The 17,180-nt window shown below is 38.6% G+C and overlaps 1 protein-coding gene across 27 annotated transcripts in view; it reads left to right on the top strand.

Annotated features, from left to right (window-relative positions):
- Abi2 (abl interactor 2) overlaps positions 1 to 17,180 on the top strand; it is a 98,875-nt gene that overhangs the window by 63,837 nt on the left and 17,858 nt on the right. For 14 of the 27 annotated variants that reach the window (XM_041659388.1, XM_041659392.1, XM_041659390.1 and 11 more), the window contains 2 exons: positions 1,190 to 1,372; positions 5,027 to 5,185. In XM_041659388.1, the coding sequence (XP_041515322.1) occupies positions 1,190 to 1,372; positions 5,027 to 5,185 (342 nt within the window). The remainder of the gene's footprint in view (positions 1 to 1,189; positions 1,373 to 5,026; positions 5,186 to 17,180) is intronic. The other 13 variants (XM_041659399.1, XM_041659408.1, XM_041659401.1 and 10 more) reach the window with 1 other exon arrangement.

A 17,180-nucleotide genomic window follows, 5' to 3' on the forward strand; every position in this document is an offset into this window, starting at 1 on the left:
AAATGATGAGGATGTGGTTTGAGAATCATTTTGGTAACAGAGGACAAGAGATGTAAATTTAAAGGAGTATTGTAATTCAGTAGTTTCTGAATAATTATTCCCCCCTTCTCCCTGAAACAGAAAAATATAGTTTTTTTTATTTGAAAACAGAGTTTGAATTTAGTTTTAAAAGCATGAACACAAAAACATCAAGATAGGGGCTAGAGAGACAGTCATTTAAGAGCCCTTGCTGCCCTTGTAGAAGGACCCAGGTATGGTTTCGGCACCCATGTTGGGTGACTTCAGCTCCAGGTGACCCAGCACTCTCTTCTGGTTTCTGGACTACATGCAGATGACACACATAATGCTTTTTAGGCTTACACATGTAAATAAAAATCTTTATTTAAAAAAAAAAAACACTAGCAAAATAAGCTGGGTATGTTGGTGCATGCCTTTAGTCCAGTAGTTAGGAGGCAGAGTCAGATAGATATCCGAGTTTGAGGCCAGCTTGGTCTACAGAGCTACAGAGCGAGTTCCAGGACAGCCAGGCTCCACAGGGAAACCCTGTCTTGGAAAACCAAAAACAAACCCCAAACCCAGCAACATAGAATATCTTGTAGTAGGTTGTGGTACATGCCTGCAATATAGCATGCATAGGCTAAGGCAGGAGAATCTAGGTGTCAATAGACTAAGTAGTGAGAATTCTGTCTTTCAAACCAAAACAACATATTTAATTATAACAGTGCAAATAAACAGTACCTTTTTAAAAAGTCATGAAAAGTTTTGGGCATGTTTTAAGGTTTTGCTTTCTTTTTTTCTTTTTCTATCTAATAAGATACTGTCTGGAATATGTGTGTATATTTTGATTTGTGTTGTAATTCTAATTGTATATTGTTGCTTTTTTAAGGTACTGTAGTTTAATATATGTGGGGCATGTCATGTTAAAAGTAACAGTATGTAGGAAGCAGTTTTTTCCTAGGTCAGTTACTTTTAGGTAAAAAGAAAGGTTTGTTTTTAACTAACATTTTTCTATCCTACCTGAGCATCTTGAATTATTTGTTGTTCATATAATACCCTTAACCATTCTTTTTGCAATGCTCTATTCTTTTGACTAGTGTTAAGCGCTGAATACTCTTAGTATTCCAATGCTTTTTCTAATGCTAATATGACTGCCTTATTAATGCTGCCTCTTACTCCTCTTTCCCATCAGCCCCTGCTGGCTCTGCTGTCACCCCTCCTCTTCCTGCTACTTCTGCACCTGTCCCTACCCCTCTTGTTCCTGCTCCTGTCCCATCCTCCACTGCCCCAGATGTTGCTGCTGGGGGCGCACAGACCCTTGCTGATGGCTTCACTTCTCCAACTCCCCCTGTTATTTCTTCCAATCCCCCCACAGGTGAGTATTGGCATGGCAGACAGACCTGGCCATTCTTGCCTGAAACTTCAGCTTTGCTGTATTTGTTGGTTTGGTTTTACTTTTTTTTAAAAGTTGATTTGTGAATTTAGTATGGAGTTAACTTCCATACAGTTTTGAAAACTTGCCATTAGAACTATTATAGGGAGCTGGGGCGTTAGCTTAGTTGGTAAAGTCCTTACTGTGCAAGTGTGAGGACTTGAGTTCTGTCCCCAGGACAGACATAAAAAGCCAGGCAAGGTGGTGTATGTCTGGAATCCCAGTGTTTGGGAACTGAAGCCAGTGCTGTCTAGTCAGCCCGTCCTAATGGGTTAGAAAGACATTGAAAACATGAGGTTGACGGCCTCTGGCATACTCAACTGTTTATCTGCACATAGATCTGCACAGAACACCTGTACCAGTACACACACCAGTAATATTGCAGGTTAAGTAATTAACAAAAACAAGCCTATGACGATTAAAAGTTTCATTTTAATGTAATATTCTTTATAGCTAATTGCAAACTTCTTTGTATATTATAATGAGATTTTTGCTTATATTTTAGCAGTACCAGAAACTTATTAACTGTGGTTCTAAAGGAGTTCAGGATTATTTAAGTTGATTGGTGTTTTGTTTAAGATTTTAACCTAGTGCTAGGGAGATGACTCATTAGATAAGAAAGGGTTTGCTGCCCAGCCTGACAACCAGAGTTTGAATTTCTAGTGGTGGAGAGATAACCAGATCCTGTGAGTTGTTCTCTAATCTGCATGCGCGCGCGCGCGCGCGCACACACACGCACGCACGCACGCACGCACGCACGCGCATTCTCTCTCTGGTATGAATGCATCCTCCTTATAAATAAATGTACTCCTTCTTTTAAAGATCTCAGCCTCAGGTATGTTTTGCTGGGATAGGTGGTAAAGACTCAGTTATCTCAGAATACTCTGAGCAGTTAATATGATGCTGGTTAGTAAGTAGATTCTTTTTGTTTCCCCCCAAGACAGGGTTTCTCTGTGTAAACCTTGGCTGTCCTGGAATTTCCTCTGTAGACCAGGCTGTAGACCAGACTCAGATAACCACCTGCCTCTACCTCCTGAGTGCTGGGATTAAAAGCATGTGTCACCACTACTTGGCTACTAATAAAACATGTTTTAAAAGACATCTTTGTTCAAATTGGGTTTTGGGCAGTGTTCAATTGAGAGAGCCTCTCTCTTTATGAAAAAGAGTTTTCTGTAATTGATGAGTGAGAATGTGATTGGATATGCAACCCTTACTACACTAGTCGGACTAGTCAAATAAAGGAATCTTGTTAATGCTGTAGATGAAGAAATGACCCCTACCTAAAAAATTTAGTAATTAAATTATAATGGAATGATAGGTATTTGGCCAGGCGTGGTAGCACACGCCTTTAATCCCACCACGCAGGAGGTAGAGGCAGGTGGAACTCTTGAGTTCCAGGCCGCTCTGCCTAGTGAGTTTAGGGACTGCCAGCACTACACAATAGAAGGCTCCCGTCACTCCAAAAAGGGTGATTCACGGTTTTCAACAAGTAAACATTTACTATATGAGTAGAAAGTTATATTTACAAGAAAAAGAAAAATTCCTTACATTTTTATTTTACTAAGGTTTAAAGTGTGTAAAGTTTGCCTTTTTAAAGTATAAATATATGTGAATTCTTTTAAGCGTATCCTGCCACCACAAGTAGGATCTAGAATAGTTGCATCACCCACACCCAAAATGACCTCATGCCTTTTTTGTGTTTCACCCTTACCCTGCTCACTGCTGACCTGTGCTTTAGAATGGACGTCGTGGACAGTATGTAGGTTGTTTGGTGTTATGACTAGGAGCTCTGCTGAGGTGTTTTATGTTCCTTCTTACTGTTGTTAGTGCTCTTGATGTGTTAAAATATGTGCCTTTCCAAGTTGAAGGACATTTGGATAGTTTTTATTTTGAGGGATTATGAATAACGCTGCCACAAACATTCATGTACAGGTTTCTGGTGAGTTTAGGTCATGTCATCTTGGTTAATACCTAGGGAATAGAATTGTTAGGTTGTATTATAAAGGGAATGTGCAATCTATTTATTTTATTTTTGAGATAGGGTCTCACTGTGTAACCCTAACTGGCCTGGAACTCAGATGTCTGCTTGCCTCTGCCTCTCAATGGTGGGATCAAAGACATGTACCACATGCTTGGAATATTTAACTTTTAAAGAAACTACCAAGTTGTTTCCCAAGTAACTGTACATTTTTTGTTTAAACTTCAGTGGTTTTTCCATGCAGTTTTAATTTGCATATCTCTAGTGAATGCTGAGGCTGGGTATCCTTTCATTGTGCTTTTTTGGGGGTGGGGTGCCAAAAATCCTAACTTTAGTTGATATAAATAGATGTCTTTGAAATTGTTTTTTTTTTTTTTAAAGTCTGTGAGGGTGGTCATGCACGCCTTTAATCCTAGCACTGTGGAGGCAGAGGCCAGTGGTTCTCTGAGTTTGAAGCCAGCCTGGTCTACAGAGAGACAGCCAGGGCTAAACAGAGAAACCTTGTCTTTAAAAACAAAAAAAAATATTGTTTGTTTTTTATATTTATTTTTATGTGGATGAATGTTTGACCAGAATATATATATGTACACCACATGCCTGCCTAGTACCAAAGGACATCAGAAGACGTTAGATCCTCTGCATCTGTAGTTAATGGAGCACGGCACTGAGCTGCTGAGTAGACTTAAGACAGATGAAATTTTAGACTGGATCCAACGTCATAAAAATTCATATGGTGGTGTATTTTTTGTGTGTGACGATCTTTGCCAAGTATTAGTAAAATGGCAGTGCTTTTCTTTCTACCTTTATTTCTTCTTCTTCCACCTTTTCTCCTTTTTCCCTCATCATATAGCATGTCCTCCCTCCTCTGTCTTCCTGTTATCCCTTTCTCTTTTCCATGCCTTGGTGCCTGCTCGACTGTGTTCCTTCATGGGTTCCTTCTAATGCTCTGTTGATGAGGGCCTTGCTTAGTGGAGAGCAAGTGAGGGCAAAGGCAAGGTAAAATTTGGGGTTTGCATTATTAGAAAACTGGATGGATTAGGAAAGGATATTTCCAGTTGATATTAGCAGTGAATAATTCTTTCAAGAGGTTCAAATGAGTATTAAACATGGGTAGGTTTCTGGGATGATGATGCAAATTTTGATTTAGATTTCATAAACAAATTTTAGGATATGCTCTAGCTTTAGGAAAATGAATATTTTGTGTTGTGTGAAGATGGGCTTGACTTGGAGTTACAGCATCAAGTGTTTCATTGAAATATTTTGTTTTCCTTTTAAACAACTTTCTTTGCTAACTTATCTCCACCATTGTTTTAGAGTAAGATTGTATCAAACATTTTTCTTTTTTCTTTTCCAGAATGTGATTTTTTGTTTAGTCTCCAGTGTTTAGTGGCTGCTTTAAATCATTTATTTTTTGGAGAGGAAGGGAAACCTGTTTTGTGTGCTGTAACAGAATACTGCAGACTAGATTACTTAAATAATTACTTAAAAAAACAGACTAATATAAATAATAATTATTTATAAAATATATTTATAATATATTAGTCTGCTTGGCTCAAAGTATTTCATTATCTGATAGAAGCTTCTTTTAATGATGGGTCTGTGTTCTGTTCCTTTCCCAGGTCATCCCGTTCAGTTCTACAGCATGAATAGGCCTGCCTCTCGCCATACGCCACCAACAATTGGGGGCTCATTGCCCTATAGACGGCCTCCTTCCATAACTTCACAGGCGAGCCTTCAGAGTCAGATGAATGGAGGGCCTTTTTATAACCAGAATCCAGGTTAGGCTCTTCTTTTGCCATTTCTTTCAATTTCTTTCGTGTTGTACCAAAAAAAAGAGACGAAAACCAAAAGACAAAAAAGAAAAACCTCTTCAGTTACACATAATTAACCCATATGAAATAGGTACTTGAGATTATTGTTGAGGAGCTAGAGAGATGGCTCAGCAGTTAAGAGCACTGATGGCTCTTCCCGAGGACCTGGTCTCAGTTCCCAGCACCTACATGGCTCTTCCAGGGCATTTGACATCATCACACAGACATACATGCAGGAAAACACCAATGTAAATAAAATGCAAATAAATAAACTATCAAAACACTTATTAAATGGATAGATGAATGAATGAATACTAACTTTTTAATACTGTTTCTACTTTAAGCAGTCCTTGTATGACTTGGTGTAAAACTAAGGAGTTCCTTTTATTCTCTCGCTCTGAATGGAGTCATTTTCAGTGGATGGAATTTGCTTTTAAAAACTACCATTGTGCTAGATATGCAAGTGCTTCCTTTTATTTCAGCACTCATGGGGTAGAGGCAGGGAGAGTCAGCAGCCTAGGCTTGTAGAATTGAGATCCTGTCTCAAGTGGAACATGTTTGAAAACAGTATTTTCTTTTTATTTAATAAGACATCATTGCTTTATGAATTACAGATGAAATTGGGTATACATGAAGCTATTTTACATTAGACAGTCAAACTGTCTTAACTCGATTATCATATCAAATACCCTGATGGGTATGAGGGACTTGGAAAAATTGGTCTAAATATAATAATTGAAATAAAGAATTGAGTCATATATACAGAAGAGCTAACCTTGCACACTTACACTTGAACACTACAATAATCAACATTTTGTTCATTTCCTAGAGAATTCACAAAAATTTTAGGCACCTTAACCATGAGTGTATTATGTCAACTTACTGTTTTGTTTTAAAGTTGCTAAGAGGTAATGAAGCCTCTGGGTTCCTCTGATTCTGGGGACAGATCATTCAATCTCTCATAAGCCTTGAGTTTATGGAGCAGAAATTAATCTGTTAGTGAAACCTTAGTTAAACCCTTTAGAATCTTGCAAAAAAAAATTGACTTTCCTCTTATTATCTCACTTGATTTACATATGGAAAATAAGATTGGTTATAATATTTAAATGCTTTTAAGTTTTTAAAATTTTATGTGTATATGAATGTTTTGCTTGCAAGTACATATGTTTTTGTAGTATGTATTTGCCTAATGTCCACAGAAGCCAGAAGAAGAAATTGTATCCCTTAAAATTGGAGCTGTAGATGGTTGTAAGCTGCCATGTGGGTGCTGGGAATTGGATCTGGGTCCTCAGGAAGAACTGTCATACACTTAACTGCTGAGCAATCTCTCCAGCCCAAGAATGGTGATATTTACTTATGTATTTTGTATATGAAACCAAGGCAAGGTATTGGTCAAGATAGACTTGAACTTAATGGTTTTTTTCTTATTCTTTTCTTTTCTTTCTTTCTTTCTTTTTTTTTTGATTCTGTATTTCATGACTTTTCTTTTTTTATTAATTTTTTTTATTGCGAAAAGAAGAAAAAAAAACATAAACAAAAAACAAGTTTCCACCTCCTCCCAGCCTCCCATTTCCCTTCCCCTCCTCTCACCCTTCTCCCCCTCCTCCCACCCTTCTCCCCCTCCTCCCACCCTTCTCCCCCTCCCCCCACTCCTCTCCCCCTCCCTCTCCAGTCCACAGAGCAGTCCGGGTTCCCTGCCCTGTGTTAAGTCCTAGGTCCTCCCCACTCCGTCCATATCTAGGAAGGTGAACATCCAAACTGGCTAGGCTCCCACAAAGCCAGCACATTAAGTAGGATCAAAACCCCCTGCCATTGTCCTTGGCGTCTCATCAGGCCTCATTGTTCGCCATGTTCAGAGAGTCCGGTTTTATCCCATGCTTTTTCGGTCACAGTCCAGCTGGCCTTGGTGAGCTCCCCGTAGATCAGCTCCACTGTCTCAGTGGGTGGATGCACGCCTCGTGGTCCCGAATTCTTTGCTCATGTTCTCCCTCCTTCTGCTCCTCCTTGGGACCTTGGGAGCTCAGTCCAGTGCTCCTGTGTGGGTCTCTGTCTCTATCTCTATCCATCACCAGATGAAGATTCTATGATGATATGCAAGATATTCGTCAGTATTGCTCTAGGATAGGGTCATTTCAGGTTCCCAATCCTCAGCTGCCCAAGGAACTAACTGGGAACCTCATCTTGGGCACTAGGGAGCCCCTCTAGGGTCAAGTCTCTTGCCCACCCTAAAGTGGCTCCCTTAACTAAGAATTGTGGTTCCGTGCTCCCCTATCCACCTTTCCTTTATCCCAATTCTATTTCCCCAGGTCCCCCCTCCTTCCCTTCTACCTTTTCTCTCCCCATCTCCCCTTACCCCCATCCCACCCCACCCCCAAGATCCCATTTTCTCCCCGGAAATTTGGTCTACTTCCCTTAGCCAAGAGGATAACTATATGTTTTTCCTTGGGTTCACCTTCTTACTTAGCTTCTTTAGGTTCACCTATTGTAGACTCCGTGGTCCTTATTTATGGCTAGAAACCAATTATGAGTGAGTACATCCCATATTCATCTTTTTGGGTCTGGGACACCTCACTCAGGATAGTGTTTTCTATTTCCATCCATTTGCATGCAAAATTCGAGAAGTCATTGTTTTTTACTGCAGCGTAGTACTCTAGCGTGTATATATTCCATACTTTCTTCATCCATTCTTCCATTGAAGGGCATCTAGGTTGTTTCCAGGTTCTGGCTATTACAAATAATACTGCTATGAACATAGTTGAACAAATGCTTTTGTCATTTGATAGAGCATCTCTTGGGTATATTCCCAAGAGTGGTATTGCTGGGTCCAGGGGTAAGTTGATCCCGAATTTCCTGAGAAACCGAAACACTGACTTCCACAGTGGTTGCACAAGATTGCATTCCCACCAGCAATGGATGAGGGTACCCGTTCCTCCACAGCCTCTCCAGCAAAGGTTATCCTTGGTGTTTTTGACTTTAGCCATTCTGACAGGTGTAAGATGATATCTCAAAGTTGTTTTGATTTGCATTTCCCTGATTGCTAAGGAAGTTGAGCATGACCGTAAGTGTCTTTTGGCCATTTGAACTTCTTCTGTTGAGAATTCTCTGTTCAGTTCAGTGCCCCATTTTTTAATTGGGTTAATTAGCATTTTAAAGTCTAGTTTCTTGAGTTCTCTATATATTTTGGAGATCAGACCTTTGTCTGTTGCGGGGTTGGTGAAGATCTTCTCCCAGTCAGTAGGTTGCCTTTGTGTCTTAGTGACCATGTCCTTTGCTTTACAGAAGCTTCTCAGTTTAAGTAGGTCCCATTTATTCAATGTTGCCCTTAATGTCTGTGCTTCTGGGGTTATACATAGGAAGCGATCTCCTGTGCCCATCTGTTGTAGGGTATTTCCCACTTTCTCTTCTATCAGGTTCAGTGTGTTCGGACTGATATTGAGGTCTTTAATCCATTTGGACTTGAGTTTTGTGCACGGTGAGAGATATGGGTCTATTTTCATTCTTCTACAGGTTGACATCCAGTTGTGCCAGCACCATTTGTTGAAGATGCTTTCTTTCTTCCATTGTATGCTTTTAGCTCCTTTATCGAAAATGAGGTGTTCATAGGTTTGTGGGATAAAATCCGGGTCTTCTATACGATTCCATTGGTCGACTTCTCTGTTTTTATGCCAGTACCACACTGTTTTCATTACTGTAGCTCTGTAATAGAGTTTGAAGTCAGGGATGGTAATGCCTCCAGAAGATCCTTTATTGTATAGGATTGTTTTGGCTATCCTGGGTTTTTTTGTTTTTCCATATAAAGTTGATTATTGTCTTCTCCAGATCTGTGAAGAATTTTGATGGGATCTTGATGGGGATTGCATTGAATCTATAAATTGCCTTTGGTAGAATTGCCATTTTTACTATGTTGATCCTCCCAATCCAAGAGCAAGGGAGGTCCATCCATTTTTTGGTATCCTCTTCAATTTCTTTCTTCAATGCCTTAAAGTTCTTGTCAAATAGATCTTTCACTTCCTTGGTTAGATGTACCCCAAGATATTTTATGCTGTTTTTGGCTATTGTGAATGGTGAAGCTTCTCTGATTTCCCTCTCTGCTTCCATATCCTTTGTGTATAAGAGGGCGACTGATTTTTTGGAGTTGATCTTGTATCCTGCCACATTACTAAAGCTGTTTATCAGCTGTAAAAGTTCTTTGGTGGAGTTTTGGGGGTCGCTTATGTACACTATCATATCATCTGCAAATAACGAAAGTTTAACTTCTTCCTTTCCAATTCGAATCCCCTTGATTCCATTATGTTGTCTTATTGCTATTGCTAGAACTTCAAGCACTATATTGAAGAGGTATGGCGAGAGTGGACAGACTTGTCGTGTTCCTGAGTTAAGTGGGATGGCTTTGAGTTTCTCTCCCTTTAATTTGATGTTAGCTGTCGGCTTGCTGTATATAGCTTTTATTATATTTAGGTATGACCCTTGTATCCCTAATCTCTCCAAGACTTTTAACATAAATGGATGTTGAATTTTGTCAAATGCTTTTTCAGCATCTAATGAAATGATCATATGGTTTTTTTCTTTCAGTTTATTTATATGCTGGATTACATTGATAGATTTTCGTATGTTGAACCAGCCCTGCATCTCAGGAATGAAGCCTACTTGATCATAATGGATAATTTTTCGGATGTGTTCTTGGATTCGATTTGCCAGTATTTTGTTGAGGATTTTTGCGTCGATATTCATGAGTGAGATTGGCCTGTAGTTCTCTTTCCTGGTTGAGTCTTTGAGTGGTTTTGGTATCAGAGTAATTGTGGCTTCATAAAAGGAATTTGGTATTGACCCTTCTGTTTCTATATTGTGGAATACATTAAGGAGTATAGGTATTAGGTCTTCTTGGAAGTTCTGGTAGAATTCTGCATTGAAACCCTCTGGTCCTGGGCTTTTTTTGGTAGGGAGGTTTTTGATAACAGCTTCTAATTCTTCGCGACTTACAGGTCTGTTTAGATTGTTCACCTGGTCCTGGTTTAGTTTTGGTAAATGGTATTTATCTAAAAAAGCGTCCATTTCTTTTACATTTTCCAGTTTTGTGGCATACAGGCTTTTGTAGTAAGATCTAATGACTCTCTGAATTTCCTCTGTGTCTGTGGTTATATCCCCCTTTCCATTTCTGATCTTATTAATTTGCGTGTTCTCTCTCTGTCGTTTGATTAGTTTGGATAGGGGTTTATCAATCTTGTTGATTTTCTCCAGGAACCAGCTTTTTGTTTCATTGATTCTTTGGATTGTTTTCTGTGTTTCTATTTTGTTGATTTCAGCCCTCAATTTGATTATTTCCAGTCTTCTACTCCTCCTAGGTGAGTCTGCTTCTTTTTTTTCTAGAGCTTTCAAGTGCGCTGTTAAGTCTCCAATATGTGCTTTCTCTGTTTTCTTTAGGTGGGCACTTAGTGCTATGAACTTTCCTCTCAGGACTGCTTTCATAGTGTCCCATAAGTTCGAGTATGTTGTTTCTTTATTTTCATTGAATTCAAGGAAGACTTTAATTCCTTTCTTTATTTCTTCCTTAATCCAGGTATGGTTCAGTAGTTGACTGTTCAGTTTCCATGAGTTTGTCGGCTTTCTGGGGGTAGCATTGTTGTTGAACTCTAACTTTAATCCATGGTGATCTGATAAGACACAGGTGGTTACTAATATTTTTTTGTAGCTGTGTAAGTTAGCTTTGTTACCAAGTATGTGGTCAATTTTCGAGAAGGTTCCATGAGCTGCAGAGAAGAAGGTATATTCTTTCCTCTTTGGGTGGAATAATCTATAGATGTCTGTTAAGTCCATTTGCTTCATTACCTCCATTAATTCTCTAATTTCTCTGTTAGGTTTCTGTCTGATTGACCTGTCCATTGGTGAGAGAGGAGTGTTGAAGTCTCCTACTATTAGTGTGTGCGGTTTGATGGCTGCCTTGAGTTTTAGTAATGTTTCTTTTACGTACGTGGGTGCTTTTATATTAGGGGCATAGATATTCAGGATTGAGACTTCTTCCTGATGAATTGTTCCTGTTATGAGTATAAAATGTCCCTCTCCATCTCTTCTGATTGATTTAAGTTTGAAGTCAACTTTGTTAGAAATTAGTATGGCCACACCTGCTTGTTTCTTAGGTCCATTTGCTTGATAAGCCTTTTCCTAGCCCTTTACTCTGAGTAGGTGCCTGTCTTTGTGGTTGAGGTGTGTTTCTTGTAGACAGCAGAATGTTGGATCCTGTTTTCTTATCCAATCTCTTAGCCTGTGCCTTTTTATAGGTGAGTTGAGCCCATTGATATTAAGTGATATTAATGACCAGTGGTTGTTAACTCCGGTCACTTTTTAAGTAGTAGGGTTTCTGTGTTTTCCTTCTTTGATTTGCGCTGGTGAAGAGTCTCTAGATGTCTGAGTTATTGTGGTCATTGTTGGACTCCTTGGTTAGTGATTTTCCTTCTATTATTTTCTGTAAGGCTGGATTTGTGGCTACGTATTGTTTAAATGTGTTTTTATCCTGGAAAATTTTGTTTTCTCCATTTATAGTGAATGAAAGTTTGGCTGGATATAGTAGTCTGGGCTTGCATCCGTGGTCTCTTAGTTTTTGGAGAACATCTATCCAGGACCTTCTGGCTTTCATGGTTTCCATAGAGAAGTCAGGTGTAAGTCTGATAGGTTTACCTTTATAAGTAACTTGGCCTTTTTCCTTTGCGGCTCTTAATATTCTTTCTTTATTCTGTATATTTTGTGTTTTGATTATTATATGGCGAGGGGATGTTTTCTTTTGATCCAGCCTATTTGATGTTCTGTATGCTTCTTGAACCTTCATAGGTACATCTGTCTTCAGGTTGGGAAAGTTTTCTTCTATAATTTTATTAAGTATATTTTCTGTACCGTTGAGCTGCACTTCTTCTCCTTCTTCTACTCCAATTATTCTTAGGTTTGGTCTTTTTATTGTGTCCCATATTTCCTGAATGTTTTGTGATGAGAGTTTGTTGGACTTGCTGTTTTCTTTGATCAGAGTGTTTATTTTCTCTATGTTATCCTCAGAATCTGAGATTCTTTCTTCTATCTCTTGTATTCTGCTGGTTATACTTGATTCTGTAGTCTCTATTCGTTTACCTAGATTTTTCATGACTTTTCTATTGTCCTATCCTACCTCACTTCTTCACCTGCTGAGGCTTCTCCATTTCTGCTAGAGAAGAAAAAGGAGGAAGGGGAAGTCTCTATTACAATATAGGGTACACTAATGGTGGAGTCCTTGTTAGTGTTTTTGCAGGACTGTCCTCAGAAAATTGTTTAAAAATATTGTTGAATATTAAATGAAACCTCACTTCTTTATCCAAATTTTCTTCACTCTCCTGGGCTCCTCTCACTTATGGAATGCTGTATTTGTAGTTAACCTAGTGCAAATGCAGGGTGAATCCTCCTAATTGCCTTGATTGAAATGTATTTCTCCTTTCATGCTTAGTGTTTAAGGCTGTGTTTATGCTTTTCTTTCTTTCTTTCTTTCTTTCTTATTTTTTTCTTTTTTTAGGTTTTTTTGAGACAGGGTTTTGTTGTGTAGCCTTGACTGTCCTGGTTCGCCTGCTTCTACCTTCCAAGGGCTGGGATTCAATGCATGAGCCACCACTGCCCTCACTTTTAAACAATGTCTTAATTAGACTGGTTTTGAACTTGTGGTTTTACTGATCTTCCTGCCTCAGCCTCCTGAGTGTGTGTGTGTGTGTGTGTGTGTGTGACCCATGCTTGACCATTAAATGCTTCTTTTTCCCCAGTCCTTGAATTTTAGTTTATTAGATATAGTCTGCTTAATAGTTTTCTAGAAGAGGGGCTAGCTCTCTTGGGTATCTGGAAATTACTGCTTACAGTCCCTTGTACCTTTATTACTTCATGTAACATTTTGAAACAATATTAATCTAAAGTGGGTTAGATCCATAATGAAGTTGGGAGAGGTTTCACTGTTAAAATTTTGATACCAGCTGTACAAGGTACTTAGTAATACTGTGGAAGAATATTTCATGCTGTGTGTATATACTCAGTACTCCTATGTAAACTCTCGGGTAAAATTTGACAGCTCTTTAAACATCTGTTTCATGTATTTAATTTTTGCAGTATTAAAGATTGAGTCTAGGGCTTTGTATTTGTTAGCCAAGTGTTCTACTCTTGCCTTATGTTTCTAATGGACTAAAGATTTCATATTTCAATAATACTTTATAAGTCAGATTCATATATGCCAAAATATATTTTAAAGTAGAATTAAATCTTTAGAGAATAATTTTAATCTAAGTACTAATAAGGTGAACTGGAATTGTTTGGATCATGAGAGGCCCCTCAGCTGTCAGTATTTTCTGTACTCTAAGTTCTGCCTTTCTTCTATTGGAATTTAGTAACTTTAAAGAAGACAATTATAGCTCTGTGCTATAATTAATTAGTTAATTATAACTAATTAACATCAGCTATAATTAATCTGTTTTTAAAACCTACTTTTAAAAAAAAGCAAAGCAAAGCTCTATTATGTCCTTTTGGTGGGAGAAGTTTCTAGCTTTTGCACCATGATCCTTGAACATGTCAGACAAGTGTTGTGTGATTTTTCTGCACTCAACCCAAGTATGTTTTTTATTTGACGACTCTTTTGTAAGATGTAATACTTAGTGAATTATTTAGTGAACAAAATGATGCTTATTTTTTATGAACCCATATATTTTAGTCAGAGCCTTGCCATAGATGTATGCTTCCAAAGAATGAAGTTTGACAAGGCAGTGGGGTTCTGTGGAGTATAAATCTGATAGCATTCCTCCTAATGCTGTCAACCACTGAGCCATCTCTCCAGCCTACCAACATTGTATTTTAATAAAAATAATATAACTTATTCTAAATTCAGAGATCTTTCAAGTGGTTCTAGAATAAAGGTCTTATATAAGGAAATATCTTGCCGGGCGGTGGTGGCGCATGCCTTTAATCCCAGCACTCGGGAGGCAGAGGCAGGCGGATCTCTGTGAGTTCGAGGCCAGCCTGGTCTACAAGAGCTAGTGCCAGGACAGGCTCCAAAGCTACAGAGAAACCCTGTCTCGAAAAACTAAAAAAAAAAAAAAAAAAAAAAAAAAAGGAAATATCTTAGGTAAATGATGGGAATATACAAGTTTGTAAAGTTACTTCCCATTCTTTTGTTGTTGTTGCCGAGAATGAAATTTAAAGCCTTTCACATAGGAAGCACATATTCTATCACTAAATTGTACTGCAACTTCTGCTTTTTGTTCTTGTCTGTTCACAGGAATAAACACAACCAGGTATAACTAAATTCTGGTTAGATGAGCATCTTAGGGTTTCTATTGTGAAGAGACATCATGACCATGGCAACTCTTATAAAGAAAAACATTTAATTGGTGTCCACTTATAGTCTCAGAGTCTGTTATCTTCATGTCAGGACGTGGCAATGTGGAAGCAGACATGGACATTACTGGAGAAGGAGCTAAGAGTTCTACGTCTTGAACCACAATCAACAGGAAGTGAACTGTGTCACACTGGGTGAAGCTTGAGCATAGGAGGCCTAATCCCCGCCCCCCCTCCCAACACACACTGGTATACTTCCTCTATTAAGGCCACACCTACTCCAACAAGGCTACACCTCCTGATAGTGCCACTCCTTATAGGGGTCATTTTCTTTCAAACCACAACAATGAGTTTTTGAAATTTTCCCGAGAAAAGAAGGCATATTCATCTTTAAAATGTTGTAATAAGCTTAGTTTGTCCATAAAAAGACTGTTGTTTACATTATGCATGTATTTTTTCTTTTTCTTTTTTTTGTCAAGTACAAAAGTTACTGCCTTTATTTAGTGGGTAAATAATAAGTGAGGAAAGAGATTCCCACTTTTCTGCTTGAGAGGAAGAAAGGAAGGAAGCAAACTTGATGTGTTTGTTTTCAGAAGAAGGTGTTCAGTGTTACAGAATGTGTATGTCCTGATGTCCTGTGCAATGCACTGCTTTTCTGCTGTTTCTTGGCTGCTCTCTTGCTCCCACTCTGCTTACTATCTCTTACCAGCATGCAGAGGTGCCACCACAACCTCAGTCTTCGGAGTGAGGGATTTACTGCCAAGAAGTGTGATTTTTAGGGAAAAATCTAAAACCCAAGTCACCTTTTGAAGAGAGATCAGTTTATGGATGTTATGCTCGTTCTCCTACATCTAGACACTCTTAAAAGTGGTCCGTTAGCTTTTCTCTGTATATTTACATGTTCTTGCCTGTCTGTGCACGCCTGTCAGCCATTACCACTTTACTGATAGCTACTAACTTTATACTTCTTGAGGTTTAATATCTCCCACCCATATTTTCCTGTTGCCTCTCATTTTTATGCTTAAGTTATCCTCATGCATCCTATTTATTTTGCCTTCATCTTTTCTAGTGTGTCTACAATCACCACCCCGTGCTTTTCTCATACTTAACTGCCATGGTTAGTGAGTTAATAGCTTCTTTAACTTTAATCACAAAGCTTTGTGATTTTTGTTATCCTTGTATGCTAGTTAAATCATTAGTTACCATATAGTGGTTTACCTACATGTAACAAAGTTTTTCTTTTGTTTCTAGAATTTGCCTTGATTTGCTGTTTCCAGGGCTTGAATAAGCTTTTGAAATAAAATCTGTGCTTCTACTATGTGAAATAGGATTGTATTATCTCTTTCTCATATTTATGGATTAGATCTAGAGTATCTAATTGTCATGGTGTCTAAACACAGAAAATGTAACATCAAGAATTTGAGGCACAGTGACTTAAAAAAAAAATCAGTCTCTTTACTCCAAGCCCTTCATGTACATCCTCTTTTCCATGCCCGCATGCTCACCTTTCTGCAACTTTCATCAAATATTTATTTTTGTTTTATGTCTCGGTGTTTTGCCTGCATGAAAGTATATATATGTACCACATCCATGTTGGGTACCTGTGGAGGTCATCGAGGTGTGTGGATTCGTGGAACTAGAGTTACAGATGGCTGTGAGCCACCATGTGGGTGTTAGGAACCAAACTCGGGTCCTCTGCAAGAGGCAACAAGTGCTCCTAACAACTGAGCCAATTTTGCAGCCCTGTTTGTTTGTTTATTTGCCTTTTTGAGACATGTTTTCTCTTTGTAACAGCCCTGGGTGTCCTGGAACTTGCTCTGTAGACTAGGCTGGCCTTGAACTCAGAGATCTGCACGCCTCTGCCTCCAGAGTGCTGGGATTACACACATGTGCCACCACTGCCTGGTTTAATTTTTAAACATATCTTCTAGTAGCCATATAGAGGGAACATTTTTTATCCTGTGAACTCTGCTCATGCTGTTTTATGCCTTTGTCCTAACTTGGTTCCTTAACCTTGATTGTCTTTCTTAAATTCTGCCTGCTTAACATACATCATTTCTTCAAGTACTTGCTCGGAGATCTGTTCTCTGTTGCCTTCCTCCTTGTGGCCAGCACTGTCTCCTAGGAAATTAATTCCATTAAGAATATGGCTACCATAGTATATGTATTTTCTGAAGAGAACTGTAACTATAGAGTTAACCTTCTAAAAATTATTTTGGTATCTGCTTTATTTGTTCATACTTAAATATCTGTTGAAGGCTTCCTAAATTGTGCCAGGCATTTGAGATGGAGGCACACATCCTGGGAGAAGAATAGTGGTGTTTCCTGTAGGACTAAGGAGGAAATATAATGAATTGGAGTTATGAAAACTTGCAGTAAGAACATCTGTCTCTCAGTGTAAGACTCTAATAACTGGACCAGCAGAGTCCTTGCCTCTTAGCAAGAACTCAGGCCATACTTGTTTAACTAAATAAAGATCCAATTAATGCTTTTTTTTGTTACTGAAGTAATAAAACGCCTATTTAGGTTGTTGGGATGTCATATTTTTTTTTTCTGCTATACTGACAACCAGTTGTTCATGGTAATCAACAGAGATGGTATTTGCAAAGAGGATTGGTTCCCATTACATAGAACAGAT

The sequence above is a fragment of the Microtus oregoni genome, unplaced genomic scaffold (genome assembly GCF_018167655.1).
Source record: "Microtus oregoni isolate MIOR12 unplaced genomic scaffold, Mior012 000010F_ref0000083, whole genome shotgun sequence".
NCBI lineage: Eukaryota > Metazoa > Chordata > Mammalia > Rodentia > Cricetidae > Microtus > Microtus oregoni.